Raw genomic sequence first — 13,662 nt, forward strand, 5'->3', positions numbered from 1 at the left:
CCCAAGGATTAGACTAAATTGAATTTACTGGGAAAAGGGAAAGGTTCATTAAGAGTTAATTATATTGTTTAAGAAAGAATATTATTCATTTTATGAAGTCCCTCAGCTAAGAGCCCAGCAACATATCTATGCTTACTAATAGATGTAATAATGTTGTTATTACATTGACACGACACATTGATTTATTCGCTATTATTCTTTTGTGGATTTAATAAAATGTGTTGTTTGTAAATAATATAGCAAATAATGTAACAAATGCACTGTGGCATATTCTTTTTTGTAACAAGAAAATAGATTTTTAAGTCTTTCCCTTTAGAACGACTGCTTTCTGATTTTCTGGTTGTATTACTGTGACTTAAGAGAGAGTTTTATATTAACAAGTTATGGATAATAGAGCAGCCTTAGAATCACAGAATTGCAGAGCTGGGAGGGACCATGAAGGTCATGTAGTCCGATTCGCTGTAATGCAGGATTTTTTTTTGCCCAATGTAGGGCTTGAACCCACAACACTCATGCTCTACCGACAGAATTATCCAATGCATCCTTCTCCAACTTGGGGCTCTCCAGATGTTTTGTATTACTACAGTTTCCATCATCCCCAGCCAAGATGACCCAAGCATGGGAATTGTAGCTCCAGACATCTGGATGGTGCCTGGTTGGGGAAGATTGGACTGCAGGTATTTTTCTCTTTAAGTTAAACACTGGCTACTGTGCCATTCCCAATGAATATTCCTTAGATTAATTCATTTTCCTTTCTACACCAAAAGACCATACAGGATTGTAGTCATATGTTAAAATACGGTAATATTCCATAGTTATTTAACTTATTGTGTATTCATCAATTCATACCCAGTTCCATATCTTCTGATTCAATTTCCTGTTATACTTGCCATGGGTTTCCATCCTGATTTTAAAAATGTATTTCTTCCATTTACACTACTCTTTTTTTTTCAAGAAAAACACCAAAGCTTTGCTAGCTTTTTTCTCTGAATTCACTCCAAATTGTATACCAAATGCTCTCTCTCCAGTCTATCTCTGCCAGCTCAGGATGTCTCCTCATCTCTCTGTCCATGGCTTCATTCCACTCCTCCAACATCTGCCATTTGGCTGTTTCAGTCTTCTAGATACCCACACAAAGGACTTATCCATGTCATCCAACTCTACCATTTTATTCTCCTGTTCTGGCAATCCTTTATCAATAATGTTCTCCAAAGCCTCTGTTGTTGTTTAGTCGTTTAGTCGTGTCCGACTCTTCGTGACCCCATGGACCAGAGCACGCCAGGCACCCCTGTCTTCCACTGGCTCCCGCAGCTTGGTCAAACTCATGTTCGTAGCTTCGAGAACACTGTCCAACCTTCTCATCCTCTGTCGTCCCCTTCTCCTTGTGCCCTCAATCTTTCCCAACATCAGGGTCTTTTCCAGGGAGTCTTCTCATGAGATGGCCAAAGTATTGTATGTTAAAGTAATGAAGACACAGAGGCTTCATTATTTCAAAGTAATGAAGCCTCTATGTCTTCATTAAATCCCTTTTCCTTTTCATTCTTCACTGGTACATTTTATTTATTTATTTATTTAATTATTTTTTATAATTATTTTTATTAAGGATTTTCTTGGGTTACAAAGGTAGTGGAATGTCTCATATATATTTTTCTCCCATGTATCATTTTTACACATCAATTTTACTTATTGAGACATTATGAGGAAGGGGGAAAAGGGATGGGTGGGATGGGGAGTTTGGTGTGGTGGATTGTCGATGTTTCTGTTTTTCTTGATATGTGTAGGGGTTCGGCGTCAGCGTTGTTTGTGCAGGTTCTCTGTTGTTTGTTCGTGCTTCTTTGTTGGTGGGAGAGGTCGGGATTTGTCTTAGAATGTGATTTTTCATTTGTGGTTGGCTGTGATGATCCTTAGTTTCTTGTGTGAGTGGTACATTTTCATCAATTACAGCTCTGATCTCTTTTCATTGTTCCTTCAATAATTGCTGCAAGATGCCAATAGTCAATGGAGTGTCAAAGGATGTATTTGGCATAATGGGGGTTCTTGGTCTTATTAATAGCTCAACTGATACCTTAAGATATTCACAGTCTCCACTTTAAAAACCTCTGTCTCCCGTCTCCACCTTAAGATATCCACAGCATTTCTTATCTATCCACTTTCTTTCCCACAGGGGGACATGTGACATAGGAAAATTACTTTCGGTTTGAAGTTAACACTTTTATTGAGAAAACAGAGAGTTAAAAATAAAATAAGAATTTCTAGCAATTAGAACTCCCTTGTTCTTTTAAATCTTTCTTGGTTGCTAAAATTAGAGCATGCTTTTAGTTATGCCTTCAATCTTTTAATGATCGACTCTTCTTAAACCAGATAGTAGCTCACATACTGGATATAAACCAACTGGCAGACAAGTAACCTCTATAACCTTTATAGCAGCTATAAAGATAATTAGAGAAAGGTAGGCTTTGTCGACCTTATGCCTTGGGGGCTGTTGGATGGTTTGGGGGCACAATTTTATTTCCTCCACTCTACGTCACTCACTCTCATCTAGGTTCCTTGCAGCTTCTCAGTCTACCAGCATAGAAAGTGGACTTTTTCCAAGCATCAGAGGTTAATCCCTTGTTCACTCTATTTTTCAAGAGTGAATTTAATAAGCAAGATTTAAAGTTTAGCTATCATCAAGCACCATGTAATTATCTCTGTTGGCGAGCAGCGGTCTGTCATATCTTCCCCCAGGAGTCACATATGTCTTTAATTTGTTTCCTAATTTTTAGGGAACCAGTTCGTTTATGGTAATGTTCTAATTTTTTTCCAATTCATGATGTAAAGATGTTTCTGTTTAAGCATGTTGTTTACACATCTTATTTTTTTCCGCCATACAACACTCTCTTTCTACTGCTTTTATAGCACCCCATATTACCGGTATTTTTTCCTGGTAAATCTATATATGCAGTATGTTCAACGTATTCTGAGATGCTTGTGGAGATGGCTTCCACAGATTATTGGTTAGTAAGTAATTTAGCATCAAAATGCCATGAGGATATGGTTCCATGCATGTTTAAAAGATGGAAGATGTTGCCAATTTTAGCTTCTTGAATTTTATTTTTAAGTGAAGTAGACATAAGTTTATAATGTATTCTACATTTTTTAAAAAAAATACCTTTGTCAGTATAAACTAAAATCTTTCTTTTTTTTATGAAAGGATCCTCATACATCAATCAAATCATATTTATTTGGAAAGATGTAAATAAATCTGTCTCCGCCCATGATTAATTCATCTTCTGCAAAATTCTGTAACTGTTTAAGTATGGAGGTTAAAAAAATGCAGTTTTTTATTTGGGGGCATTTATATAAACTAAGGTGAAAGTCTGAAGACTGACATTACCTTATTATTTGAACTCCATTTGGTAGACTGCTATGTAAAAGTATATTCCAAGCTCTTTCTATACATGTGGGGCATGTGCGAACAGTAGACATGGTTCAGCGAAAAATGTCATTAGATAAGAACAGTTTACTGGTTTGTTTTGTTAAATCTCAAGGTTTGAAAATATACAAACTTGGGGTACAAAAATATACACATACTGTATTTTCTGTAATTGCATGCAAACCTATATTAAGCCTTCTTCAATTAAGGAATATTAACCATTTTTAAATTCCAAAAAAATAGTATTTTGACATTTATATTGTAGGATTTAGGCTGTTTGGCTAAAGGGGAATGTACGGTATTCAACAACATTAGAAGGAAAATGTGTCTGTTGTGAACCTGGAAATATTTTTCAGCATGATCCCAAATATTCCATTATCATATGCATAGTGCATGTAAAATAATTTCAGTCTGATCTTAAAGAAATCTACATCAACAAAAAGCATGCTCAGAAATGCTTATTGCTTTTCTCTCCTTTCCTTGGTTGTCAAAACAAAAGTGATGCCTTTGAAGATTTATGGCTGATGTGTAATGAGATTGCTGAATGTTAACTGCAGCATTCAGAATTCATTAGGAGCTAAAAGCGAGGGGGAGATAAGGTTATTGGGGCTTCACTACAATGTAGATAGGTCATATAACTTTGTTTTCCATCTCCTAGTTTACTCATAAATATTTTATATTCTGGATTAGAAAGACTTCCACTCCTCATATCATCAACAGTCAAATAGAATCTTTCCAGAAAATACAAAGATGTCAGCTTGCATTCAGTTGAACACAATGAATTCTAAGAACGTATAGGATCTTCTTTTTGTCCTGTTGGTGTGGGAAAAATAAAAACCAGTCAGCAGTAAGAGAGCATCAACAGAAATAATAAAGCATCAGCAGAAACCTGTGTGCGCAAGAAAGTTAACTTCCTTAAATCACTTAACTGTTGATGACATATTTAACAGACTGACTCCCAGTGGCTGTAACGTACAGGTATGATTGTAACACCTGATGCAACTGAAGAAGACAGAATCTTCTCTAAAGTAAGGCAGGGCTCAGAAAGCCTATGGAGGATTTCCCCAGGGTTTAATCAGATGGTGATATTTTTAATGATTTTGCTGAAAAAATAGTTTGAAAGGATTGAAGGTCACAGAAACAATCTGATCATTCAGTTGTTACTATTTTAGTCCCAGAGAAATGAAAGAGAAAATAAGGATTATGATATTATATGCATAAACGGCTGTCTCTCTAAGTTAAGTGTATAGAACATAAATACTTGCATGGGAGTGTGAGAGTTTTGTAACAAACAATATCAAGGTATGTATACACTCTTAGCATCACTTTCTCTAATATCAAACTTGGGCAGTGAATGGTGACAGAACTAAAGCAAAACAGCATGCTTCTGATAACCGAAGGTGAGATGTTGCGATACTCAAGATTTATGAAAGTACAAAATATATTGGGGAGGGGACCTAATAAGACCCCCCCCCTCTTTAAAAACAGCTCAGTGAGAGCCGAGCATGCTCTGTAGCTGCTGAAAGCTGAATATTGGCTGGGAGGAAAGTCTTAAAGATGATCAGCCAAAAGCATAGATGGGATAGTAAAGGAACAACTAGTTTTGGAGACTGTGAGACAATTTCTGTGCATTCTGTTTTCTACTTGCAATAAATGGAACTTGGTGCGCTGGGGCACAGGTGGCAATGGCAGTTTAGTGGCCATATCAATGGGAAGGCATTTTCAGGCCTCATAGCTCATGTTTGTCTTGCTTAATGTGCCATTATAGTTCAACATTAAGATAAGTAAATATAGAAATCTAATTAAGCTGCTGGTAGCGACAAACATTTGGGTTTGGTTTTTTTAAGCTTAAACAAGAGCCCGTGTTTGGACAACTCATTAAGCCAAATTTTGGTTTAGCCTCACTGAGTTAAAAGGACCATGGAAGTACAAAGCTGCTACAGTCTCTTCTCCAGGACCCTGCATATTCATATTTAACCATGGGTTGTCTTAGCAAATGCAGTATAGCAACAATGATTTGGAATGTGCCAAATCCCATAAAAATCATTTTGATTTTTCTTGGATAAATGAATACAACTCTGAGGGTTGTACATAATTTGCTACAATAGCTTACGGCTGTGGGGTGGGAGGGCAAGTGGTAGCCCAATGATTATTTTATCATACAGGCGGACAGGATCCTTCGCATTCTGCTGAAAGATGGCTTGAGACTACTTATCATCTGACTGGAAATTCTCCCGTCACGGCTTGCCTTGGTGCCTAATCTCCAAGCAGAGTTTCCCAAGCTCTCTTTCCGCACGAGTGACAACAAAGCAAAGTTCACCTTGTTCTAATTTATTAGAATATTATGCAGTAAAGTGGTGAGATTGCTAGAATGAGATGAACCACTATGTTTGGTTCCTACCTAGAGTATCATACCAAGAGCCAATTTTATTATAGAGATTAAAAACTCAGTTTCACAAAATGAGAGGACCAAAACAATGTATTGTATAAAATACATCTGTTATTTTAAATATTGATGTGTGTATACACACACTATATTTTATAATGTATGTATATGGAATTTAGAAAACATTCCCTGTAATTTATTTGTGTAGATAGGAGAAACCAGGCACTCTGGCAAAAGAATGTAAATTATCCAAAATCTCCTGACAGACCTGTACTTTTTCCCTTCTAGCTTAGTTGCTTTGACCATAGGCTAGGGACTCATGGGACACAGACCAGATTGAAAACTAGAAGCAGACAGATGGTTATTTGTAATCATCATGTAAATGTAAATCCTATTAAAATGTGTTTCCCCCCTTTTCTTAGGGTCTGAGAGCTTTTATGGTAGAAGGAAGGATTACACTATGGATATATATATTAATGATTATCACCCCTTTTACTTCACCAAAAAAACACTCAGACTCATTTAAACAAATCATCACAGAGGAGGAAATGAATTCCCTTTCTATAAAATTCCTAGAGTTCATAGACATTAGTTTGACCTGGTCTGGATTTGGGCATAAACTGGCATATTTAGTGAGGAGTTGCTTTGGTAGCACACCTTTCCCCCTGTTGCAGCAGGCGCTTAAGCTGCAAGTGTTTCTCTTCACTATACTGTTGCAACATGAAGCTTTCAACCATTAATGGTACGGTACTTCAGAAGTATATGTATTCTTCACCAAATAACAATTAAATTTTGTCTGGAGCATTATTGTATGTGTGCTGTAAAGCATAATATTGTATCTCTTTCAACCATCCAGTGTGAGACTGAAATAAATGGTTGAGGTCCATCATCACTTCCTTGACTGATTCTCTGCCTACTCTCAGATGCTTCCAATCCCAGATGAAAATGGCCAAACTGCCATTAGTTTGGCTGTGCGCTTATTCTCATCTCCTATGGAATGTCAGAATATTTGAAACAGATTATACACCAGTTCTTTGGGGAGCTTCTGGAACTGTGTTTGACATGTCAACTGTATCATATTTAAAGATCTATTTGAGGGTGGTTTTTTTTTCCAAATCTACATTTTAACAGATTTCCTAGTATGAAAAAAATATACTGTATAGAATATAAAATCTAGAAACTTAGTTCACATCTTTCAGGAGAGCCTTACCTGAACAGTGGAGGAGCACTGAAGCAGCCTTTGGTCGAAGGGTCCTGCAAAAGATCCTCCCTCTGTCATCCTTGCAGTCTCCTATTATTCCGCCCAAGGTTATTCCAACCTACTGATCTCTCATTACCAGAATGGCATAAAGTACAATTGTGCCTACCTAAAGTTTAGTTTTCCATTCCTAATGAAAGGACAGCAGGGCCTGCCAAAATATGATGACTGCAAAGAATCATCTTATACTCTCTGGGACGTAGGATCTATTTTCTCTGTTTTACTGTCTTTATCAGTTCCCAAACTGAATTATGGAAGCCCTTTGTCCCCAAACATTTCTGCCTGTGTTAGACTGTGGGCGGAGCCTGAAACCCAACCTGCTGACCTTTCACTAGGAATGGAAAAATATGCTTCAGGTCGGTGCAATTCTAATTTCACTGACCAAAATCCCATGGATCCAAGCTGTCAATATTACCAGGATTCACTCAGTTATATCCCAGAAAATGCATGTTGCACAATTAAAGTTGATTTGGCATTTTTGTGCTACGATTGTACTTACCCGCAAAGTTTGACTTTTTGTGATAAGGAAAGTGGCAGGATTATGTGGAATAAAGTTTGCTTGATGTAAAGTTGACTAGGCTCCTTGCAAAAAGAATGAGTTGTCACTAAATAGAAATATTATGCAAACAAATCAGGATGGATGTTCAGTAATTAGGCTATTTATTACATGCCTTTTCTACATTCTAAAGAACTACAGTTAATTTCTTGCTTGTTTGAGGAGTGGGATCATCTTAATGGATGGTCCTGGTTGTGGGCAGGCCCTCAATCCACTCCCCCCCCCTGACATGGGAAGAGTCATTACCATCATACCAGGGTGGCACCACAATTCCCAGAGCCAATTGCCCAATCAATTTGAAGGGTAATTGTGAAGAGGAGTTTAAAAGCAGCAGCGCGACGCATGCCAAGCACTTGCTTTGCGCTGCCGAACACCCACCCACCCTCCCCTTTATTGTTGTTGTTTTAGCTGTCTTCTGGCCTTGCTTTGAACTTCGGTTGGTTGCCCGCCTTGGGACGGGGACCGGGTAGGAATTTTTCCATTTGCCAAAATTGGCACTGACCACTTGGTTTTCGCCTACTTCTTAGCAATCATCACAACTTTGTAAGGTTTGGCGATTAGGCATTGGCTTAATTTTTAGTGGGGGAGGGAAGGTCAGCCATCGCCTGCCCCTCCCATGGTACAAGGGTATTCCGTTAAAGGAAATCTGGGGCCTGGATCCTGTCCAAAGTCTGCTTGAAGGGCTAGGGCCATGCCAGCCCTCTGGGAACACCAGGGAGATGCAGGCAGGTTCCCCCGAAGTAGCTACCGTTTGGGTGATTTACCCTTGCAGACTTTCTGCAAAGGGGACAGGAGTCTGATATAGTCTTTTGCCAATACCTAAGCCAATGCCACTCACATTTGTAATCAATAAAATTGTGGCCAAAATTTGCCCAATAACTTTAAACTTAAATTCTGTGTCCGTTTGAAGTTCTTCATTCCAACAGGGTCTTGAGGGTCTTGACACACAATTGCCTTTTCTCTATTCTGATGGAATACATGCAGACAGATCACGGTCCCAGCCCAAAGGCTAGATTGGGGGCAGGTGGCAAGGATTACAGTGAGTAGAAAGTGATTGCTTGATCACTGATAGAAGACAGTAGAAAAAAGCATACACTGATGCTAAAATGTAATTATCCTAAAGTGGGCATGGCAGTGATTATGTAAATAATCCAGAGGCCAAGTAGAGTTTAGAGATCAGTGTTTCCAGTATTGTAACATCCTGGGATTGGTGCCTGACTTGCTGTGTAATTTTTAAATTGTAATTTTTGATCCTGAAGGTTACCAAACTTCCATTTGTGAAATACCGTAAACTTTGTTCTCGTTATTTTCTAACTTTCTGTGTTTGTATATTGATATAAACAGAGGAATATTACAGAATGGAAAATTTTGTGGATTGTCATTGTTGAATATGCTGGCCTTCTGATACCGGTAGTGTATTTCTTACTTCTGTGTTTTGGATGTGCTTTGCCACATTCTGTGCTCTTCTGTGGTAGGAAATCATCATTCTATTTTGTCTCCAAAATTAACTATTCCTCACTCTTTTCTTTCTTTTCTATCAAATGTGAATTATTGACAGATGCAAATGATATAAATCTTACTTGCTTTTTTATGGGAAAGATTTGTATAATGTGCACCAGGCCAGAGTATATCTTTCAGTTGAAGCTTTAGGCAAGAAAAATGTGGGAAGAGGGTTCTGAAATATGCCCTTCACCCTGCCAGATGTGTTCCTTTAGAGAAAAGTGGAATCCTTGCCAGAATGATTTTTATGCCAATTCTTTTATTTTTATTTTCTGTGTCTAGACATGGTGTACATAAACAGCTCCTTTTTATATTAGAAACTAAATTAACCTTTAATTAGTTTCTCCCCCTCTTAGGATTTACCTGTGTGCCTTGAAAATGCTAAAACGATAAGCAGAAGCCCATATCTGTAGCTGAGAGCCAGATTTATATGCAGGCTCACCTCAACCCATTCAGTGGCTAATCCTTGTGCATATAAATTTTATCCTTGCATGTAACACGAAAATGGGAAATGTGCAGTTCAAAATGTTAAAATGGAGCACATTTTATTAACAGCAAAAGCAGTAAATTAAGTCTGCTTATAAGTGAAGAGTGAACATTTCTGCTGAACTGTTCCGGACTGCCCCTTTAGTGAGACACAGGCTCCTCTTGGTTTCTCAGAGGGCCCTTGTTCCACTAAAGGTGAAATCTGTATTAAAACAGTAATGAGCCTCTTGCATAGTTGAACTACAAGAGAGGAGATGCCCTAATTTTTAGTAGTTGGTTTTGGAGCTCTTTTCAGTTCTGTGTTGTTAAGGGTGGCAATTAACCTAGAGAATAGAACATGCATGGAAGAATAATGATAAAATGATATCATTTCTGGACACTAAAGTCTAATCCCTGTGCTGTGACATAATTTCTATAAGAAGGTAGTTCCCTAGTTTTCCAACAGTTGAGAGTAACCTACAAGCATTTTCTCTCTTCTGATTTTCTCTCAGAATCATAGCAGCAAAGATAATAAGTGAGGGGGGGCATAACTTTATGTATACCTAGATCTTGGCACCCTTCATAAATTGTTGTTGCTGTTTAGTATTATATTATTATTACCGGTATTAGTAGTAGTAGTAGTAGTAGTAGTAGTAGAAGTAAAACCATGTAGTGTGTCACCTCTTCTTTTGCCCAGATGACTTTAAAGCGACTGCTGTGGATATGGTGCCAGTTGAGAGACAGGCACACAGGGTTTCCAAAAGGTTACAAGCAAAGTCCAGCATGCTGTTTTCCTTAATGAAAAGAATTCAGTGTTAGAATGGCAATCATACTATTAGGGTTTTTTGTCCTCAGAAGGTCACATGGGCCAGATGTCACTTGGCAGGTGTGGCTGCAGAATAAAATAGAAACTGGGTGTGTATGTGTGCATTTATATGAGAAATACTGCTACAAAATACATATGCATAGCCTGTACTCATATGCTGAGAAACGGCGACCTATGGAGTCATATTTATTTCTGGTATAGTGGCTGATTGGGATGGATTTTTTATAATGCATGTTAAATAGCCACCAAAGAAATATCGACCAATGATTTTTTTTCCTTTGGCAGTATGCTGTTATAATAAATCTTCTTTCTTTTTTCTTCCTTTCTTTTATTTATATATTATTTTTGTATCAGTACTACGGGATGATTTCCGACAAAATCCAACAGACGTTGTTGTGGCAGCAGGTGAACCAGCTATTTTAGAGTGCCAGCCTCCTCGGGGACATCCTGAGCCCACTATCTACTGGAAAAAAGACAAAATCCGAATAGATGACAGAGAAGAGAGAATCAGTGTAAGTCTGTCCTACTGAAACGGGAACCTAAAAATATTGATCAATTTGCTAAAAAGTGAATCTCAGTGTGGGTTTTCAGGTAAATTAGAGCATTTAATTAAGCATTGCGGTTAAACAACGGAGTGTGGGAGAATCACGGTATGGACAGAGATGCTCTCTCTTTTTCCCCCCATTAATGTCCATGGTGGGCCTCTTCTCATAAGCATTTTTTTTCAGGTGGAAAGTTCCATTCCCCATCAATTGTCCAGTGAAAGTGCACTTGCGAAATCCTTTTGTGACCAAGAGCACCAAATATTTCAAAGACATTTAAAGAACCGAAGTCACCAAAGTGTCCTTCACAAATTTTAAATAATCTTACATGAAGAATAGTGCTTTAGAAATAGTAATTATATTTGCTAATATTTATAAATATTGATACTGGTGTTTCTCTTTTTATCTTTAGTTATATGAAACCACTTACAGTGTGCTAAAACTTAGATTTTTTTCATTTTTCCCCCTGATAGATAAGAGGTGGAAAGCTTATGATTTCGAACACAAGAAAGAGTGATGCTGGAATGTACACATGTGTTGGCACCAATATGGTGGGAGAACGGGATAGTGACCCAGCAGAGCTCACTGTCTTTGGTAAGGGAACTTCTGAAATATTTGCTTCCTTCTGTTATTGAGCTGGAGGAACAATATATATATATATATAAAGTTAGCTTTCTACTGTCACATCTACAATAATGGAGAATTGCCCACATTAGTTTGTGGCTTTCCCACACTGAATAATTGTTCTCTGATAAGTAAAATCATAACACTGCATTAGTGTTTCCATTCCAGGTACTGGATTAAGGTTGGGACTTACTCAGATCCACGTAGTTAAATTAGATAAGAACATTTTAGTGATCATCATAATATATATTACTATACACATGGGAGTTTAGTCAATGTCTGTATTTTCCCCCACTTCTTTAAAGTAAAAGTACACATTTTAATCCCCAAAAATAGTTGTTGTTTTTTTGGCAGATCTGTTTCTTTCATTCTTCAAGCTGGCCAGAATTGTATTCAACTAACTTTTTCTCAGAGTAGAACCATTCAGATTAATGGACCTAATTTAGTCATGGCAATGAATTTCCATGGATCTACTCTGATCAGCTCGCTGCCTTGTGGGACATCTTTGGGAGAGGAAAAGGCTAAGAAGTAAATGCTACTCAAATTCAGAGTGGAGTGGATGATTCTTCTGGCAACTTCTGCAGCCAAGCTGGTGCCAAATGTATTGCTCTGTTTTTCTTTAGACCACATCAGTGAGTCCAAGAATGGAGTCTTGTCATCTGGGCTGTCTAGGGCCACCATACACACTGCCCAGGCTTGTGCCTTGGAGGGGTCACTCTGGTGCTGCTAACAGCAAAACCAATGCATGAGGCAGCAGTTACGAGTTACTGGTCTCTGCACCTGCAGCAGGCACTGTGACTCTCCTGTGGTTTGACTTCACCCTCAGATGTATACTGCATTGTCTCTCGAGACAGATAGATGCCAACAACTCTTAGCAAAAGTTAGTTGAATACAACCCAAAGACTTTGTCTTTACTAGTAATTTATCAGACATTAATGTCTATTTAATATGCATTTCATCCACAACACAAGCCAGTGGGGTTCACTAGGGGTAAGTCCCATTGAACGTATTAGGACTTTTGAGGATTGTACTGGGTTATAGCGTTGGGTCTGTATTACTAAGAAACTCACATTTAAATTCTGTGTTGAGTCCATGGGAGCCACTATAATGGCATTAGAGCAAATAGATAACTTTAGACAAACATTTTCAGGACTGGAAATTGTCTATCCCCAATATAGACTGTTTCCCTTGAATGCTTCTTTGGATCGCCATTGATACCAGTACAAAATCTGCAGAACTCTTTGGTTATCTGAAGGTAGTTGAAATAGGAATGCTTTGCAACCTAAGGAGTGCATAAACATTCACGTCTGTCAGACACTGGATGTAGAAAGTGGTTCATACAAGAGTATACAAAAAATTACAAGAACTCGGGCCAGAAAGGATAATTTCAAAAATTCTTCACAAAGTTTTATTCAGGATAACTTCCAGTGAGCATCAACATCAGGACAAGGCCCTGTTTCGATGATTCTTCATCAGCGAGGTTTCTCAGGTCTAAGTGTACCAAGTATGTTTGCTTTTAGACCTGAGAAACCTCGCTGATGAAGAATCATCGAAACAGGGCCTTGTCCTGATGTTGATGCTCACTGGAAGTTATCCTGAATAAAACTTTATGAAGAATTTTTGAAATTATCCTTTCTGGCCCGAGTTCTTGTAATTTTTTGTTTACTTCTGAACTTACCAAGAACTCCAATTTCTACTGTCATACAAGAGTATGGCAAACAAATATTATTTATATGTCTGTGAATAATTTGGTTAACTTTCCTTCTTCCAGACCATGTAGGCAGGAAGAAGAAACAGTATCAAAAGGAAGTGTAATGAAAACATGTACTGTAAGCCCACAATTTATGCACATTTAGCTTGTGTGCATTCATCTTTACGCACTTGGCAAAAGTTTTCAAAGTGGGGCAGGCATCTGGGGGGGAAAGACTTTGGCAAGATTGGCAATCCCACCAGACATAGCTATGGGCCAACATTAGCCAGGCAAGCATGTTTTGCATTTTTCTGAACTGTCCCCTTGATGTTGGACCAACATCAATTTTCAGTATGATTCATGTATTACATTTTTATATTGGCTCTACCTAGTGACTTTT

At 38.0% G+C, this 13,662-nt stretch overlaps 1 protein-coding gene across 1 annotated transcript in view; it reads left to right on the top strand.

The window, feature by feature from the left end:
* The window catches only part of ROBO2 (roundabout guidance receptor 2), a 443,321-nt gene that overhangs the window by 258,068 nt on the left and 171,591 nt on the right, over window positions 1–13,662 (top strand). The window contains exons 3-4 of the mRNA XM_088667988.1: window positions 10,761–10,918; window positions 11,422–11,542. Coding sequence (XP_088524114.1) covers window positions 10,761–10,918; window positions 11,422–11,542 — 279 coding nt within the window. The remainder of the gene's footprint in view (window positions 1–10,760; window positions 10,919–11,421; window positions 11,543–13,662) is intronic.

This window comes from Zootoca vivipara, chromosome 4 (assembly GCF_965207765.1).
Source record: "Zootoca vivipara chromosome 4, rZooViv2.hap1.1, whole genome shotgun sequence".
In the NCBI taxonomy this organism is placed as follows: domain Eukaryota; kingdom Metazoa; phylum Chordata; class Lepidosauria; order Squamata; family Lacertidae; genus Zootoca; species Zootoca vivipara.